Below are 20,761 nucleotides of genomic sequence, written 5' to 3'. Positions count from 1 at the left end.
AAATGTGCCTCCTACATAACCTCCTAGATTCAAGCAGGAATGGAAGCTTATATTCCTTTTTGACGGTTCCAAATAAGCCTCATTCTACTCCTTGGTTTTCACACTCTTGTGCAGCTGCGATCTAATTGTAATCATTTTTTTCATATTTTTCAAAAGAACAACTCTCTAGAGAACAAACATCTCTTTATTATTGCAAGAAATTGATGTAAAAAGGTGCTGTCAGATGCTAAACTACATTATTCTCAGTTCACTAAATCTTGTATTTTATATTAGAAGTTAGGCTCTAAAGACTTTCTGAAAATCTTCAAACGCGTTAATAGTAAAGGTAGGTCTAACATTACATCTCTCATTCATAGGACTGATTTTATAACTTCTCCCAAAGTTTAGGCAGAACTATTTGCAAAGAACTTTTCTTCTAACTCAACTCTTGTATCTTATGGCCATTCTCTTCCTTTCATTCTAATTAAACAGGTTAATCCATTGTTAGACATTCAAATTCCAGTTTTGCTATATTTTAGTTTTTTTAAAAAAGATTGTCTTAGACCTCTGTAAAAAATCGCTTTTTTTTGAAACCCAGGCTGACATACTTTTAAAGAAGTATTTTTATTGACAATATTAGGGATTTTACCCTAAATATTTGGGATTTAAACCCTAATACCTTTAAAAATTAGCGTAATAGAAAAAAAAAGGATTGCATATTTGAAATCAGAGTGAGCAATACTATAAGAAAAACGTTTTGTATGCAAAAAAGCAACAACAAATAAATAAATAGAATTGTTGGCCTGTGTTATTTATAATAAGTAATAACAAGCAAAGACATACATTGAAACACATGGACTGCAAACAAATAGAATAAAGCAGTTAAAACATACATTAAAAATAAACATTTTGAAATCATAATTTGCAGGTTATAATAATAATAAAAAGAAAAAAATAAACAAACAAAAAGTATTGATAATAAATGTAGTAATAACGAAAAGAAAATTAAAAAGAGTATTTTAATAGTAAGGATAGTAATGTCTATATGTTAGAATAAAATAGTTTTCAGAATTTTTTAAAGTTTATTTTGTTTAAAATGGAGTAAAGGATGTAGATTTTTGGACTCATTCAAAATGCATACAAGGCTCCTGTTCTACTCACAGACGCACTGATAACAATAGAATGTTTACCATACTTCTGGGTTTTAAAAGATGGTACACTTAGTTTTCCATTATATATATTTCCAGTAGAGCAGGAATGTTCTAGTGTATTTTCTGTGAACAAGTTTGTAATGGAAGGCAGTAAGTTTTTATTTAAGAAGTCAAAAACAAAATCAAGATTAGCATACTTTACTAGCACCGGAAATGTTGGAATGTTAAGTTTTTTGAAGTCTTTCAAAAAACTTAACATGGAAGTTTATTCGTCTAATAGATTGACTGAGCTGAGACGATAGCAACTTGTTAATGTGATAATGTTTGATAATGATAATGTTTCAATAATTTCAATAATTGATAATGTTTCAACTTGACAACAATAGTTAAGATGAGATGACAGGTGTTTTAAATAAAAAGCGGCTTAGCTCATTAGCTCGTCTTGATTTTAACGTCATAAAATTGTTTTTATTTATTTAAGGACATTAACTTTTTTAACTACCGCTTCATTAGTAAAATAAAACATGTTTATTTTACTAATGAAGAAAAATAAATCTAGAAGTGTTATTTTCTAAATGTACATATTGTGGAATGTCTATTTTGTTTCAATTATTTTTTTGTTTTTTAATATTAAATAATTAAATTTAATATTATACTTTTTATAATCATTTAACATAAATTAATTGCTTTCTTTTTTCTAGATTTGTATAAATGAGTTAAAATAACTTAATATTTTTTTTTATTATTTCTTAAAACTGCAACTTTGCAAATAATGATTTTTTACTTCTAAAAAGTTATTAACAAACAAAAACTATTACTTGTTGCAAAGAAAATAAACTCAAGTTAATTACTTTATCAGCGCTTTTTTTTGTGACAAACAAAGATTTAATTTTCCAAGTACCATTTATTAAAAAATACTGTTGGGCTTTCACTTGCCTTAAGAAAAAAAGTTAAATTTACGCTTTATTAATATTTTTAATGTAGTGCACAGTGGTCCAGAATTCACTTTTACTGGACTAAACTAATAACGCGTCATATAAAAAAGATTTAAGGACCATTTTTGCACTGTTTACTAATTTGAGGATTGCAGTTTCAATGGTGACATTAGTTTTTATTTTGGATTGCTATGGATACCTAAATTGCTTAGCTATCACATTTTATTAACCATAATAAAGATAAACTGGACTAAAGTATTAACTTTATCAGATTACTCCCATAATTACCACATTCAGTATTATTATGCTACAAATGTAGTGGTACTAAGGATTTTTTTTTGTTTTTTATCGTGATACATGAAATACCTGGCAACAGTTGATTTTGCATAGTTACTAGCTAAAATTTCTTAAAACATCAAAGTTATAAACAAGACTAACATTAATGTAGCATTCTGATTGAAAAATATTTTATACATTTAAAAAATTAAAGACATCTTGTACATTTAAAAAAATTAAACACAATTAAACAACCTGTTGCTAATTTTAGGTGTTTTTATGTAGTTTTAGGTCTCTTTTATGTTTCATGAAACTACTACATAATCCATATAAAAAGGAACCTAAAGCTTAAACCTTTTTGTGTATATAATAATATTTTGGTTTAAAGTTTGTAAAGCAGCTTTCTTTAACTTATTTTTCTTTACCTTCTTGGTGCAAACTATGGTCCGGTGCAAACAATAGTTCAGAAGATGAAAAAGATGCAAGCAATGGCACCAATCTTTTTTTTTCTTTTATTACTTGAAGTATCATTCACCTGGGGTCTACCAAACACTACAGTTGAATAAGAGCAGAGTTATCTTTATCAATGGAGGCAGTTAGAAGATTATTCTTTTTATCAATTACAAATTGAACTGATATCAGTTCATTTTGCAGCCATTGTTTGTTATTCTCTTTAAAACGAATTTTAGAGCTTTTGCATATTCTACCTTAGTCAAAGAAGCTTTATGAAATTTGACAAGTTATTATTTGCAGTTAAGTTCATGCCATTTACAACTGCATCCAAAAATTAGGATTAGCAAACTTCAAATTTTCTTGTATTATATATGAATAAATATCAATATTTTAAATGTTTTCATTATATAAAAACATAAATTACACTTACAAATTCGTTTAAATAGATATTTTAAGATGTAATATTATTAAAACAAGTTTGTAAAACTAATCTAGACACACTAAAACCTAATTAATACATAACGAATCAGAATAAAATACATATAATGTTTTTGCCAAATACTATTTGATGTAGATTAAAAACGCATTTAGTTTGCCAATATCTTTTATCTTTTAGAAAATGTAAATTATCTTTTGATGTCGTTAATGTGACGTTTATTCAGAATAAATAAAGTCATAAGTAAAAGCATTTAACCGCAGTTGTAAACTAATAGATTTTTTGTTAAAGAAACAGTTTAGTTTTAGTATTAGTATTAAGAATTGCTGTAACTGGTGTGAGCCAGTGAGTGTGCTATTAACACACTATGACAGCCGATTTGCTTGATTACTGCTCATCCAGCAATCAAAACCTGCTTTAAAACTGTTAACTGATTGTGCTTTTACTAACTCGCTTGGCAAGCTATTCCACAAATTAGCCGATCTATTAAATAAAAAGTTTCACGACAGGCTTGCTTAATGATTTCTTTGACATATTTAAAGCTGTGACCTCTCGTTTGAGTTTGTTAAATACTAATTTTTTTGATTGTTTCTAAATCGTTAAAACCATTGAAGAATTTAAGAAGTTGAATCATATCTCCTCGTTGCCTCCTTTTTGTTAAGGTAGTCAAGTCAAGAGCTTTTAGACGATACTCAGAGTTGATTATTTAAAGTGATGGTTCGAGTTGCACGATGTTGGACTCTTTCTAATAACTCAATTTCTCCCTTTCGAATAGGTGGCCAAACTTGTACTGCAAACTCTAACAGTGGCCGCATAAAAGAAACATAAAGTATTCTCAGCAGTCTAATATCTAAGCAAACGAAGCATTTTCTATTCTGACCCAACATTTGGTTGGCTTTGCCTACTAATTTTACAACATGATTTTTCCATTTCAGATTGCTTGAGAAGATTACTCCAAGATCACCTTCAGATTCTGTTATGTTTAACTTTTGATCATTGATATAAAGGGGTGATTTTTTGTTATTCTGGCCAACGTGCATGACCATACATTTTGAAATATTAAATTTCACAAAGCCAGTCTTGAGTCCACTTAAAAGCTAAATCAAGATCTGATTGCAAAGAAAGAGTTGATGCACAGGAAAGCATTTTATTCAAAATTTTGGCATCATCAGAACACAGCCTGGTTAGGTTTTTTAGAGTTTTAAGCAAATCGTTCAGAAACAGTACCAACAAGAGTGGTCCAATTAATGTTCCTTGTTGCACACCACTGGTAATTTCTGCCCAAGAGGATATATTTTCGCCTACCACAACTCTTTGTTTTCTTTCTTTTAAAAATGCTTCAATTCATTGTATTGTCAGACCAGATATTCCATAAGCTGTAAGTTTAAGCAACAATCTTTTATGAGGCACTGTGTCAAATGCCCTGGAAAAATTCAAAAAGATAACATCAACAGGTTTACCATTCTCTAAGGCGGTTGAAATAAAATCAAGTGTTTCAAGAAGATTCGGTAAGCATGATTTATTTTTAACAAAACTGTGCTGTTGCTTGACTATTAGTTTGAACTTATATAGAAACGTTTCAAGTTTACATCTGATTATACCTTCCATTATTTTACATGCACTTGAGGTGAGTGATACCGGTCGGTAGTTTCTTGCTAAGGTTTTTTCGCCTTTTTTGTACAGAGGAGTAATATTTGCTGATCTAAATTGCATTGGCAGTTTGCTGGTTTTAAATGATTCTTTAAATATATACGTAAGTGGAATAGCAAAGGCTAATGCACAGTTCTTTAAAATAGCTGAATGTAAATTATCAACACCACTTGATTTGTTATCTTTTAAGTTTTTTAATCTTAGATAGACATCTTCATATGTAAAATCTTCATTTGTCATAATGAATGTTTCAGTAGTTCTTAAATCAAAAGAAGACAGTGGACCATCATCTTCTTTCACAAATGCAGCTTGAAAATTTTTGTTTAAGATATCAACAATATCTTTTGAATTTTGAGTGGTTATACCATTTTCTCCCTTTAATGCTTTTATAGTATCTTTGACTGCTTGTTGATTGTTCATGTAGCTGTAAAGAAGCTTTGGATTCTTGATGGCTCTTTTTACCAGATTAAACTCAAAGTTTTGTCTCACTTTTTTAATCTTGTCTGCTACATTTTTGCAAATCATTTTGTATTTAGATTTCAAAACAGGGTCTTTCCATTTACAAGAGCAGTTTTTATATCTTAAATTTTGTTTGCTTCTAATAAGAAACTTTAACCTAGCATTAACCCAGGCTGGTCTAATTTTTAAAAAGTTAAATGTCTTTTTAATTGGAGTGAAATGATTACATGCCACCTCTGTATAAAAAATCAGTTCATCAAAGTCAACATTTGAAATTAGATCAGATATTAGTTCAAAATTGGAATTAGCAAACATAAATCTTTGCTTATTTTTATTGTCACAGATTGTTTTATCAGACAAGATGAAACTGAAACATATTATAAGATGGCCTCTGGTTATATTTCCCAGAACAAATTTTGAATCTATTTCGTTAAGACTCGCTGACTGAGTTGTAAAGATTAAATCTTAGGTGCTCCCAAGTTGTCTCATCTGACAGGTGGAAAGTTGGTATGTTGATATGCTGATAAAGAAAATTATAATTTAAAATATCTGTAAATTTATATTCAATTCCATTCTCATTTGAAATTGCATCAACACAGCCATTTGACCAGTTGATTGATGGGAAATTAAAGTCGCCCATGATAAGTAAGTCTTTGAGCTTATTTTTGTCTATATATTTGCGTGCCAGGCCAAAAACCACATCAAATTCTGCTATATCCAAAAAATCATTTGGCCTGTAGATACATCCAAGTAAATACTTGTCATTATCAAAATAAACAACTGCCCACACTTGTTCTAGTTTACAGGGATTTAGAACAGCATCATTTAGTTCATAGGAGTCTAATGAGTTGTCTATATAAAAACAAACACCACCGCCATTTCGTCCGTCTGATCTGTCTTTTCTGTACAAATGGTAACCTTTAATGTTTACAAATGAATTACTTTTAAACCATGTCTCAGTCACAGAAATTACATTTGGTTTGTATTGTTCAGTTACCACTTTAAACTCATTTAACTTGTTATCGAGAGAGGTAGCATTTAGGTATACCATTACAGCTTTTTGATTTCATTGCAATCTGACACTGAATTATGTATACAATTATTGATCTGATTTCTTTTTGAATTTGATTGTCCGGTCTTGCTTGATTTATCTTATTTCTTCCAGTTCTGAGGTCAAAATCTTGGAGTCTCTGAGCCTCAGTCAAATCTGGACTAAGATAAATATCTTTATGTGCGACATTACTTCTCAATTTTTTAGCTGATGCTAATATTGTGTTGCAAAGAACATCCTCAGCTAATTCAACAAGAATTGGACCTGGTTTATTAGTTTTAGATCTCAGCTGTCTAACAAATTTTGGTATTACATTCTCTTGATTTATGAGCTTAAAAATTTCATTTACTTTTGACTCATCTTCTTTTGATTTCATTTCTATGCTTTCTTTAGTTGATTCCGCCACTCCATAAATAATGACATTTTTTGCTCTTTTTTTTTCTTTCGTCTAACTCATTAATAGCTACATTTGTTACTATCAGCTGCTCTGTAGGCTTCTTTTTTTGTATACCCTGTTTGACAATAAGCGACCAGTCACTGATAGACTTGCTTGACTCAGCTGCTTTATTTATTTCTGTTTTAAGATTTTTAATGTTTTCGTCATTTTCAGTTTTTGTTGTTTCTAGTTTTATCACGCGTTCAAAGAGTTCCAAAAAAGCATTAGAAAACTAGCTACACCAATTATGAATGTCTTTAGTTGTTTGAGAGTGTGAACCGACACCCAATTGTCCTGTTTAAGAAAATCTAAATTCATTCCTTAACTGATATTGTCTATTCTCTTGATTAGAGAGCTACCACCCTGAATAACAGCGGATTACCTCTTGTTGTGAACTTAAAATTAAAATTAAATCTTGTAAACACAGTATTGCACTAAAAATATATGTGTTTCTTTCAGTTTGTTTAATAATTTTTTTGTTGTTGTTAAAAAGTAGTTAAAAAAAATAAAGTGTTTTAATTTTTATCTTATGGAATTAAATATAAAAAATCCCTTTTGAAATATAAAAATTATTTTTTGTTATAATAGTTTAAAAAATGCACGATTTATTTTTATGCTTTTATTAATAAGATATTTTGTTTATTGTTAAATTCAATAACGTAAAGTTTTAACGACGTTCGTTTAATTTATGAAAATAAATTATGATCGCGAATACGTTATCGGTAACAGATAAATAATAAAAAAAAACTCTTTATTGTTTAAAAACATTATTAAAAAGAGTTCACAATATAAATAAGAAAAAATTTATTAACAGTTAATAAAATAACCAAAAACCAACTATAAAGTTATAAGAAAATAAACAAATATTATTTTACGTTTTGTGAAAAAAATATTTTTTTCGAAATAAAATTTAATTCATATTTGAAAAAAATAATAAGAATGTTTCTTTAAATAGGAACTTAGATTTTATTTATAAAATCTAAGTTTCTATTTAAGTTTGTATGATTTTGAATGCGTTAATAAAATAACTTTAATTACAATGCGGTACTTAAAAAGACGCTAGTGACGCAATATAACTTCAAACAATACAAAATATATTTGCTGAGTTGGTTTAAACGGGATGTAAACCAACCAGGATCAGGATAACGAAGATTGATCTTGGTTGGTTTATGTCATGTTTACGCCACGTTATACATTTAAAACTTTTAAAATTTTGTTTCCATGGAGTTATTAGAACTCACGCCACCGTAATTCTAATTTTTAATTTTGTAATATATGGCTGATGATTGCCGTTAGGCATGAAACTTAAAGTTCCATAATAAAAGTTTTTTCTTTTTCGTTTTTGTAATTATAAACCGCTCTGTTTTGAAATTTATATATAATTATAATAAATTTCCTAAATATTGAGGACTTTTCAATGAACAGGAGTTTTTTATTATTTCAATACAACACTACATCAAACGATATATATATGTATATATATATATATATATATATATAAATTTTAGTAGCTTAGTGTAGACTAGAAGTAATTAGCGTAAATAAAAGTAATATTGTAACTTTTTTAACTTTTTTTTTTTTCTTTCAATATCTTTGTTTTCAACAAGGCTGCAAACAACCACTATTAGAGTTGGAAGTTACTGGAAGAGAAATGATGAAGTTTATAGAGCAAGATAACAATTGACAGACGAGTTAAAAGATTGCAAATTATATGAATCAGGAAGAGATGAAGGAAGCAAATTCCAAAGAACTGATGTTTAAGGAAAAAAACTACACGAATAAGAGTTTTTGGAGCACTTAGGAACAGTCCCAGTAAAAGGATGAAACTTAATTGTTTAACAAGTAACACAAAAACAAACTATCGATAACATTCACTTTTCTACTTTTAAATGAAGCACATGCTGATATATACGCCATTAGGTTTTTCACTTGAATTAAGTGCTTATTTTATCAAAAAAGTATGGTTTCTTATAAAAAACAATTTACAAGTTACAAAACTTCAAAGCTTTTTATGTGATGTAATTATTAAAATCTTATTTGTTATTGAGCTTAAAAACTATTGATAATTGAAAGTATTTTAAAGTATCGCGTTGTAATTAAATTTAATTTTAAACCACGATAAAACTTATTTAAATTAATTTAACAAAAGTTATCAATAAAATCCTAATTTGGCATTTGCAAAAGATTATATTTCCTTAAATTTATTTCTTAAAATAATCTTATACTTAACTAGGCAATTCAACATTTAAAAAAAAAAAGTAAAATGAAAACAAAACAAAATACCATAAGTTAGAGCTAAATAATAGAGTTATTCAGCTCTAACTTATAGAGTAGCCATAAGTTAGAGCTGAATACGATAGAGCTAAATATTAACATTTAAAAAAACTTATCACTATATTATTATTAGCTGAAAATTCATGCAAATTTTAAACCAAAAAATTACATGTTTTTTTTTTGTATGACTTTTGACGTTCTCTTTCAATTTAATATTTTTACGAAACGCATTAACATTTCCATCGCATCTGTTCTTTTGCAAAAGTAACAATAAACAAGTCCATTATTATTCAAAATTAAGAATATAATAGTAATAAAAAATAAAGAATTGATAGTTTGGTTTTAGAATGGTTAGGAAACTAACAACCTTTGACAACAGTAATCAAAATCTGTACAGTATGTTTTTAAAAATATTTTATTTACTTGAAATGCAAAAAAGTTTTTACAAAATAATAAACTAGTTTTAAAGATTAAATTTCTGTCTTGAAAAACTGGCAAGTGCTAAAAGAAAAAATTTTATTTTTAAAAGTTAACTTTTTGGTGAGAGACATAATTTTAGTGTGATCAACGCTTACCATTCAAAATTATGCACACTATTAGGGTAATTTAATGCTATAATTGATTTTGCTATTAAATCAAAAAAACACTAAATACTTTCAAAAATATTTGGGTTATAAAATGACCTTAATTTTTGAATCAAATTATCTCTAAAAATAAAAATCTCAAAAAAATATCTTTGTTACTGTTGTTAAGCCATGGTTCTACTTTTTGCAATAAATATGTATTTTTAAGTCATTAATTGAGCGATAGAAGAACATACACCTCAAACTATTTTGTTGCCATAAAGCAACAGATTTTTTTTCTTTAGCCGTGGTTTATCGATTATCGATATTACACTCTCAGATGTTGAAGTGCCTAACTTAACATAAAATTTTGTTTGTTTATTACAATTTATTTAATTTAAATTTTACTTTGCTGTATTTTAAAAATTCAACCTAATGGAAATAAGGCCATATGCCTTAACATAAAAAATGTAAGCGAAAATTTTGACAAACTAAAGGTTTTCTTATTTAAATGACTTAATAAATTTTAATAAAGCTGTCATATTAAAGTATTTTTTTAAAGTTGCTCTTGGTCTTGCGGAAAAAACTGTTATCGATTTGATAACTTACATAAATGTTATAGAAAATCACTCAGGAAGAGTGCCACCAGTTTTTAAAAATTGCCTTTGTTAATTACTTTTAATTAATGAATTCAATACTTTTGCAATTCTTTTGTTATGTAACTTTAAAAAAACAAACTCTTAATAAATATAAAAAATCTACAATAATAACTGCTCGGTAACATAAGTAATTTAATGTAAGTTAAATATTTAGTATCAAAAAACAAGTTTATTATCATTAGCTGGTCACCTATGATAAATTTTTATGTTTTTTAATTTGGTACAGAATTCTCAACATCTTGTGAAAGTTTCCAATGCAAACCACTTTACCGATTTGCAGAAATCTGACCTAAAAGTTGAAGCAATTTTTTTACCTTGTTTTTTATGTAACCTATGTTAGGTGGCATTTTCAGTAATAAGTACCCTCTTTTGGCCAGAATCAAAACTTGCGCATGTAACACAAGTTAAAAATGAAATTGCCCATATATTTATATATGCTAAATGTTTGTGCTGATATATATATATATATATATATATATATATATATATATATATATATATATATATATATATATATAAATGTAAAAAAAATGCTAAATAGTATTTAATTTTTAACAAAACATTTTTAACAATTTCCAAGATCCTCTTGTAACTTTTTAACTTGCTAAAACAACTTTTTAATTGACGACAGTCTATAAAAAACACTATATGTTATACATACGAATGCCAGAATTTTATGGCTTTTACAAAGGAAAACACTTAAAAAAAATTATTACAGGTTTTTAAAATCCGTAAAATTGTAATTTTCGTAAAATCCAGACGTTTGGCAACCCTAATTATATGGAAAGATTTTGAATATTTCAGTTTTTAAATACTTTAGTATTTTATAACTAAAAAGTTTAAAATACTTAAAAAAAATTTTTTAACTTTCTTACATAGATAATAGTATTATTGTTCATCATATTTTATATTACAATTTTTATCATACATTCAAAAGTTATTTAAATCGATAAAAACTTATTTAAATCGATAGCTTTTAAATGAAAGTTAAATTAAAGTTTCTGAAATTTTAATAACTTTTAATTGAAAAACTTGGTTGGCTCGCCGATTTCCCTCAAATATAATGCTACTTTAATTTAAATACTCTGTGTAGTTAAGGCGATTTACAAATTATTTAAGTTTATTTATTTGAAATTAGCATGATTTTATAAGCGTATTATGTCCAAACAAAAGCTTTAGATGTTATATTTTTTTTGCTTCAGGTTTTTTTAATATTTGAAGAAACTTTTCTTTTTTTTATATAATTTTCTAATCCTTTTTACTACCCATAATAGTGAATTTAAAGAATACCATTTTGGAGTCTTTAGATCACTTTCGCTCATCGGCATTAACTGAATTTAGTTAAAAATCTTTTGAAAAAGTGCTTTAATTTACTATAGATCCTAGTTCTAATCGTTTCTGACCTATATTAACTTTATATAGTTGTCAAAATACAATATTTCTATCAATTTTTACAATAATTACAAGAATTCCGACCAAAAAAGAACTTGCAATCAAGAAAAAGCGCCAATAAACGATCGGAACAGATCAAATTTTTATTCTATGATGTTCATTTTACCTAAAAATCATATTTATTTAAAATCTTATTCGAATTAGGACAAGCGAATGGGATTTTAAGAAGATTTAAAAAAAAAAATGTTCTGGGTTTTTTCGCTTCAAACATTTACATTTTATGATAACGCAAAATTTATCATTTTATTTTTTTCGTCTTTTCATGATTCACAGACCTGATCATTTAACGGAAATATGTCGTAGTCAACAAAATATCATACAGACACTATAGTATTTTAAAATGAGGGCATCAACTAAATTTAATCGGCATATTTAAATATCTAGTAAATTAGATATTTAAGTAAAAAAATATATTTAAATACAAAAACTAATTTTTTTTTTTTTTTTTCAATTTACAGATATACATTAAATATCTATGTTAATTTTGTATTTGTAAATTTAAAAAAAAATTAATTTTTGTAATTATTGTAAATATTGTTAATAATTAATATTATTTAATTATCTTCGTTTATGTTTTACGCAAATATAAAATATATAATACGTTTCATTGCAAGTTTTATTTTTGATTTTTTTGTTGTTATTTTTGGTTTACTTCACCAGCCAACTTATTTTACCGAAGTTATTAATAAATTTTCTAATATGAAATTGTTATTAACTTATTTTAAATTATAATATTTATTAATCTGCAAATTTTATTTGTAACTTTCCTAACTTGAGATAAAATGCAAGAATGTAAATAAAGAGTTTTTGAATAACAAAAATAAATTAATGAAATAATTTGTTAGACGTATTGAACAAATTTAACTGGAGAATAACTGACGTCAATTAAAAATTAAAAATAATTTTTTTTTCAACTTTTGAATGAATGAGCTTGTTAATGGCGACACGTTTTTTCACATTAAAAAATCCATCTTAATTCTTAATTCATTAACTTAATTCATTTCCTTGTCGTGCGTACTAATTGCGTTTTTTACTCATCTAGCGCAACACTTTAAATCTGAAAATGATTTAATTTTTTTTTTTACCATGATCTTAAGAACCTTTGGGAATTTTAAACCAATTAGGAAACCGCGTTATACGCGGTGCCATCAGGCTGGCTAACACCCTGATATATATATATATATATATATATATATATATATACATATATATATATATATATATACACACATATACATACTCTTGTTATTAAAGTAAAAATATATAAAATATTTATATTAAAATATTTTTAAGGTTCAATATAAATATATCTTAAAAATGCTTGCAGCAAAAATAAAATTAATGATGGTAAATTAGATAATGAAACTGTTGTTTGATCTATAGTTTTTACTTTGTTTTTAGATAATGCAAGTAGATGTAGAGGATTTGGCTATGTGCAATTTGTTTTGCAAGCAGACACAGATAAAGCTTTGAAAGCAAAGCTGTGTATTGGCAATCGTGATTTAAAGTGCTCTTATGCAAATAAAAAGCCCAAGCATGAAAAACGCAAAAAAATTGAAAATGATAAAAATGATCAAACTGGTAATTTTATTTTGCAAATAATTGTAAAGAATTATATATATATACTTTATATATATATATATATATATATATATATATATATATATATATATATATATATTTTATATAAATACATTTTTTTTGTTTATATATATATATTTATATATATATATTTTATATATATATATATTTTTTATAAAAACTACTAAATGAAATTGCCTTATATTTTGTCAGATGGAATTTAGAATTTGTCAATAAATATAAACTACTCTTACAGGTATTTATAAATATGTGGTAGTGGTGTCGTGGTAGAGCGCTCGCATTAATGCAGAAGACTGCATTATTTCTGAAAAAAAAAACTGTTACTTTATATCTTTTGACCAATAAGTATTATTCAATATGTAAAATAATCTAGAAAATGTTAAATATCAAGATGCACTGAGAAGGGAATCCATGACAAATTGAAAAATGGCCTCCTATTATTTGTTTGGAGAGATACAATTGAAGAAAGAAAATAATATCCAGGAATGAGAGAATGTTTGCAAAAATATTCACAAAAAAAAAAGATTTGCTATGTTCCACAATTACCAGCAAGTTATATGAGGTAAGACTAAATGTAGAAAATCACTGTTCAATGAAGTTTACATAAGTTTGGCATTAGAAGGAGCAGACCAGAAAAAAGGTCAAAACTAACCAATATTTAACCAAAAAAATGTCTGTATTTGACAAAATAGTTATTGTAGTTTCGCTATTAATAGCTGGAAATCAGTTATAATACAATGATGGGAACCTAATATTTCAGTTTTTATACTCTGTGATTTTTCTTCTGTTTTCATAAGCCATGGTTCAGCGGCAAGTCTACCATAGAAATTATGACTCAAAGGACTCAATAAGTCAAAAGGGCTGCCATTTAAAAATTCCATGAAGATTGTATAATTTTGAACTCCTAAAATCATGTTTTGGTTTGTTATAATGAAAAAAGCCTTAATCGCCTGTACTTGAGGATGGAATATTGAAATAGGACCAATACAAAAAAGTTATTAAAACTTTTATCTCAATTGAAGGAATGACCTTAAGATAAGCAAAAAAAATTATTTATGCAAGATAAAGCCTCATGTCGCACTGCAATATTATTAGCTTTTCAAAAAATTCCACTGTTTGATTGGGTAGGAAAATCCTCAGATTTAAATTTCATAGAAAATGTATAGGAGTAATTAAACAGAGAGAAATTAATTATGAAAATTATTTGGCATTTGAGCCGTAATGAAGATTTGAAAAAAATGGCATTAAATCAGGTCTTGTGATAAAACGTCAGACAAAGCATTTTACATAAACGAAGAGCAATTTTACATTATGATTCGCTATTTACATTACTATAAAAACTTGTTTGTTTGGTAATATTTGAATAACTCATCTTGTTTAATAATTTTTAGGCAGTAACAACCAAAATATACAGAAGAAAAACTTGTCTATTGTTTTAATATGATGTAAATCAGTTTTACAGGAAGATGTGTGATCGCACGCAGTTATATGGCCACGCATAAAATACTTTGTTTTGAGGATTTAACCACGGCTTTTGACATGTTTACAAAATTTAAAAATGCATTAAAAAAAACTTAAACTTATCTAAAAAAAAGTTTATTTAAATCATGTTTTTAATTACATTCAGAATGATTTTTGCTTGCTTAATTAATTAATTACATTCGGAATAATTTTTTATCTTTATTAATGTTAAAACATTATTAAACATTAATAAACAAAGAACAATTTACTTTTAATGATTATTTAAAATATACTCATACTTGATTTAAATTATTATAGTGTTTTTTTTTTACTAATTTAAAAATATCAGTTTTCATGCAAATTTAAACAAGTAAATAATTACGCACTAAAAAACCATTTCATTCTTTGTTTTAACATTTGAACTTTGTTTTTTGTTTTTTTTTAAATTGTTTTAAAAGATTAACATTTATTATAAAAAATACATAATTATAAAAATAATAAAAACAACAGTTTTTAATACTTATTATAAAAATTCATTAGAAGTGTTTTGTTACTTCATTAAAAAGCGTTTCGATAATATAAAAGCATTTAAGATCAAACTTATTTAATTGTAACGGCTTTCTAAAACATTTGTCTTTTTTTTTCAACAAAATTTTGTTTACCTTTTTAAATGTATTAACTTTAATTAATCTTATATTAAAATTCTTTAAAGAGAATTTTTTTAAAGTATAATATATAACTAAATTATACTTTAAAAAAAATCATTATTATTAAATTGTTACTTTATTTAAAAGTGTTTCACTAATATAAAAACGTTTGGTATAATTCAAAATATTTTTGAAATAGCCGCAGTCAAATCGTCAAAGCAAAATGTGATTTGCCTAGTCATATAAAGACGCGCGATCTCACATCTTCTTGTGAAAGACTTAATATGAATATTTGTTTAGACATTGTTAGTTTTATAAGTTACATTTGTTCAGGTATTAGAAATACCTGAACTAGTGTAACTGTAACAGCGACAACTGGCAATAAAACATTACTATAAAAAAGTTTACTTTTAACTAACTTTGCTTGGTTTCTATATTTCATTATATACGGTTAAAATAAGCTACCCTATATACAAAATAAGTTTCTCATATTTAACCATATAAAGCTTAGATTTAACCTGATTAATTTTAAAGTGTGACTGTTATTATAGATTAGTCACTAAAAAATTTTTGCTTTTTTCGCCAAATTTATAGTTTAAACTTATAAGATTTTTATGCCCCTTTTTTTTATTTTACTAGAGCTGAAAGGAATCTTATTTCTAGTAAAATAAAACATAAAATAATATGTATATAGCATACCATGTGCAGACCTTGTTTAAAATAAAAAAATGTTTAACACATTAGCCTAATATGAATATAAGTTCATAAAATTCTCTTTTTTATTTTTTTTTTAAAGACATTAACTTTTTTAAACTACTGCAATATTATTAATTAGTTATTTTTTAATTTAATAATTAAGATAAAGATTGTAAAACAAAAGTTTTTATAAAGTTCTAAATAAATGCAAAAAAAGAAAAAAGGAAAAGAAAAAAACAATAACTAAAAAAACTAATTTTTTATTTTAATCCATAATAAAAGTTTTGTTCTAATCCATAATAAAACAAATAAAATAAAAAATGGGAAAATGAATGCTTTATTTAAAATATAACGGAAACAACAAACAGTTTATATGTTTATATATGTTTGCAGTTCATTGATTTGTAGAACTCGGTTTCTAAATTTTGTGCTAACCTGATGCCAACTTAAAACAGTCATAGGTCTGCAATTTTTTTGCTGACCTTAGTTTTTCTATTTCTGAAATTTATATAAATTTTATACAACAAGGTTCATTTTCAACAAGGTTTCAAACAACTACTATTAAGTTGAATTTACTAGAAAACAAAAGATAGGGTTAAAGAGCAAAGTTGATTGAAGACTTGTAATTTGTATTGAAAATTTGTAAGTTGTATGAGTTAAGATAACACAAAGATGGATTAGAGTTTCAAAGCGCTGGTGAGTAAGGAAAATACTAAATAAATTAAATTTTTATAGCATGAATAGACAGATACAGTAAAAAGATGTGACTTTGCTAAATAATGTCTAATGAGAACAAATTTTAGTTGATTTAACTTGAGATAATATCTTGTTTAAGCAGCGACCATGAATGTATTTGTAAATAAGAAAAAGAGATGCAGCTCTACAACAATGGGAGAGTGATTTAAGCTTGGCATATAGAACAGGTCTAACTATATTTCTAATGCTCTTTTTGGATCTTGTCTGAGAGTGAGAGGCTTGTTACTTATCCATATAAAAATGTCAACAATTTACGATAGCTGTTTCCATTAAAAGGATCCCTCAGTGCTGAGACAAGTTGTGTTCATCTTAAAGAAAGTATTTTATAAAGATGTTTGGGTTAAATTTTTTTGATTAGAATTAAAAAATAAATGCATATCAATATAACTAAAATTGTCGTTTTAGTTTATAGTTTGCCTTCTCCATTGTCGTTTTAGTTTAAGCTTCTCATTGTTGTTTTAGTTTAAGCTTGCCTTCTCCATTTTTTCTTGGTTCTCTGAGTCTTTATTATATACGCCACAATCTGCAGACTAGATAATTTATTTTATATGCATTTTGTTCATAAAAATTTCAGTATAAGAGTCATTGTGGAATTTTTTTTAAGATGTAAATTTTTTCTGCTGCAATCATCAAATTGTGTTTATTTGTATATATTTTTACTACATCCCCCAAAAAATTTTGTGATACAATTAAAAATAAAATAATATATTTTTTTTTGAGATTTCAGTAGCGCAACTTGTTTTTAACAACTTGTAAATATAAAACTTTATCTAGACTTTTATATTAATAAGTTAGCATACTTTCACAACTTAACAAAATGTTATTTGTCCATGTAAGAATATATTATATCAAATTTAATTTGTAAAATTCTATTACTTATCTACTTTTATTACTTATCTACTATTACTAGCAATGATTATGGGTGAATATAGAAAGTAGGTTATTAATGTACAATCCCAACGTCGATAAGAACTTTTTTGTTTTACTTGTAGTTACAGTTGGTGTATATACACACAACTGTAACTACTTAAATAAACTATATTTATTTAACAACAATATAATGTAATGTAACTATAAATAAACAATAATATTAGTTAAAAAATATAAAATTATTTTAAATTTAACATTTAAATATTTTATAAAATTTTTTTGTTATATTTTATAAAATATCTTTTATAAAAGATGTATTATTTTAAAATAATTTTGACAATTGACAAACCAAAGATATTGTATTATTTTTAATTGTGTTAAAAATATTTTTTTAAATTTAGTAAAAATTATATACAAATAAGTATGATTTACTGATTGTGACAGAAAACTTCTACTAAAACTTCAAATTTATTTTTATTGAGTTACTATTTATTTATTGTTTAATTTTAATCAAAGAGATTTAACCCAAACTTTTTTTTTAAACATTTTTGATGATATGAGAATAACTTGTCTCGGTACTTACGTATCCCATTAATAACTTAGGTTTTTTGGAGTTAAAAACCACAAGCTTGCAGCGCAAGCCCAAAGCTGTTGCATAAGATCAGATTTAATATTGGTTGCTTGTTTTTAGCAATAAACAAGTGAAGACTTTTTGTGAATTAAGATAATATAACAATACAGAACAATAACAGATAAAAAAAATAGTATTGTAGTACTCCTTATTTTCGTTAGTGAAAATTTTTTGTGAAAAGGAATGATTTGATAACCTCAAAAACTTTATATAATGAAACTAATAAAAAAGAGAAAACTAATCAGAAGATAGTAGAAGTAAAAGAGGTTTCTCAAATTTTCTCTTCACCACAAAATATGTAAATGTTTTAATAAATAAGACAAATTTTTAAATTTTTGTGATAATCGTTTAGCCATCATCAATTAAGGTATATTAAAATGCTTAAATCAAATTGTATATGCTTGAATCAAATTATATATATGTGTGTGTGTGTGTGTGTGTGTGTGTGTGTGTGTGTGTGTGTGTGTGTGTGTGTGTGTGTATGTATATTAGGGGGTTGATTTTTTTACAACTATACATGGGTATAGTGCCAAAATCTGACATTCTACATGAGATTACCAATTACAAAAGTTTAAAAAAACTAAAGTTTCAAAAATGTCCCCCGTAAGTAAAAAAATATAACGTAAAAATCGACAAATTAACAGAAAAATAGCAATTTATTTTTACAAAACTTTCTGTTCATTAATATACAAAGATCAATTGTTTGTGCAATTTAAAAGTTGTTGTGCAGAATAAATCTGAAGTTCATCTTGTCAATATCTTTTGCATAAATTTCTTGCATAATTTTTATGGCTCTTTCCGCACAGATATTAGATCTCTGAATTCCTTGTATGCGACTGGGCTCCTGGGACCAAAATGTTTTCAAGGTTTTCATGGCTGTAGTTGAAGTTATTGCTTGCTCTAAATTGTTAAAATTATGTTCTGAGTATTGCATGTCAAAAAACCATATATCAGACCAGGCTGATGTAATGAAGTCACAAACCATGCGAAGTTGATTATTATTTGACTCATTTAAAATATATGCCAGAAGAGCATAGATTGCTTTTGAATTCCATCTGGCATTGTTCAATGATGGCAGACTTTTGAATTTTATAGCCGGATAGCAACCATTCACCTTCATGTATCGGTAACTTTGTACCAACTCAAACAAAAAGTCCATATCATCTCTCCATTTATTAGTCTTTACTTTACAAATTTTTTCACCTTGCTTAAAGTTTGATTTTAAAATTTCATAGTTTTTTTGCAGGTTTACAATAAATTTGTAATGTATTTCTGGTGATGAGCTTTTTCCTTCATCTATATTTTCATTCATGGAATGCTTCAAAATTGTGTCTAACACATGATGCTGACAACCAATAAATTGAACTGGTTCAAGATTTTTTGTTTCAAATTCTCTTTGAAGTTGGCTTACATTTTTACTTCCAGTATTAACACTTGTGGGATCAGATATTATAACTTTAATACTACTCCATAGTTGAAATTTATCTAGCACTTCAACTATTTCACTGTAAATACTATTAGCTTTACCATCACCCAGTTTCAAAATGGCTAACTTGACCTCCTTTTCTGCATTTTTTAAAATCAAGACTTGATACTCAATCCCGGAAATTCTTTTACCATCAAAATGCAACACCCAATCATCATTTTTTAAATGATTAATCATATGCTTTTCCATTTTTTGAGCTTCAGACATTGTAGCTCTATAAACCCCAGATTTGGATGGTGCTTGCACATTAACACCACATTCAGATAAATTTTTGCAAACTTCTGCTGATCTCTTAATACTTAGTTTTGACTTCTTAACTAAGCAACAGTGGTGTTCTCATATTTTCTCTTTGTTTTTTGGCCTGGCGGATTATAATCAGAATCTTGCTCATCATCTTGTTCATTGTCTCCTTTATTGTCATCACTGACCTCTACTGTACCTGTTTCAGCTATGATAGTTCTTTTCTTGCCAGCTTTAGATGGATGTACTTTAACAATTTTTGATGTGCAATAACCAGCTTGACCATCAGTTTTCACCTGTAATATATAAAATTCTTTATCTTCATTGCTAAGCCAGTTACCATTCACTTTGGTTATATCAAATAAATAATCCCACTTTTCTTCAAAATATTGTTTGGATTTTTGAACAGAATGATATTTCTTAAAAAGAATTTTTACTTTTTTTGTTATAGACCTTTCATTAATTTTTGGTAAACTCAGTTTAAGCGATAAATCAGATAATTCTGCGCCAACCATTTTACATCTGGAATACACTGACTTCTCTAAATTTGATAAGTAGTTATACCAACCAATAACAGAAAAAGCTTTTGGCATTTTAT

At 26.4% G+C, this 20,761-nt stretch overlaps 1 protein-coding gene across 1 annotated transcript in view; it reads left to right on the top strand.

Annotated features, from left to right (window-relative positions):
• LOC136092221 (RNA-binding protein 28-like) overlaps positions 1 to 20,761 on the top strand; it is a 35,348-nt gene that overhangs the window by 2,802 nt on the left and 11,785 nt on the right. Inside the window, exon 2 of the mRNA XM_065819982.1 lies at positions 13,176 to 13,355. Coding sequence (XP_065676054.1) covers positions 13,176 to 13,355 — 180 coding nt within the window. The remainder of the gene's footprint in view (positions 1 to 13,175; positions 13,356 to 20,761) is intronic.

This window comes from Hydra vulgaris, chromosome 15, assembly GCF_038396675.1.
Source record: "Hydra vulgaris chromosome 15, alternate assembly HydraT2T_AEP".
Taxonomy (NCBI): Eukaryota; Metazoa; Cnidaria; class Hydrozoa; order Anthoathecata; family Hydridae; genus Hydra; species Hydra vulgaris.
This window is presented reverse-complemented; position numbering and strand designations above follow the sequence as displayed.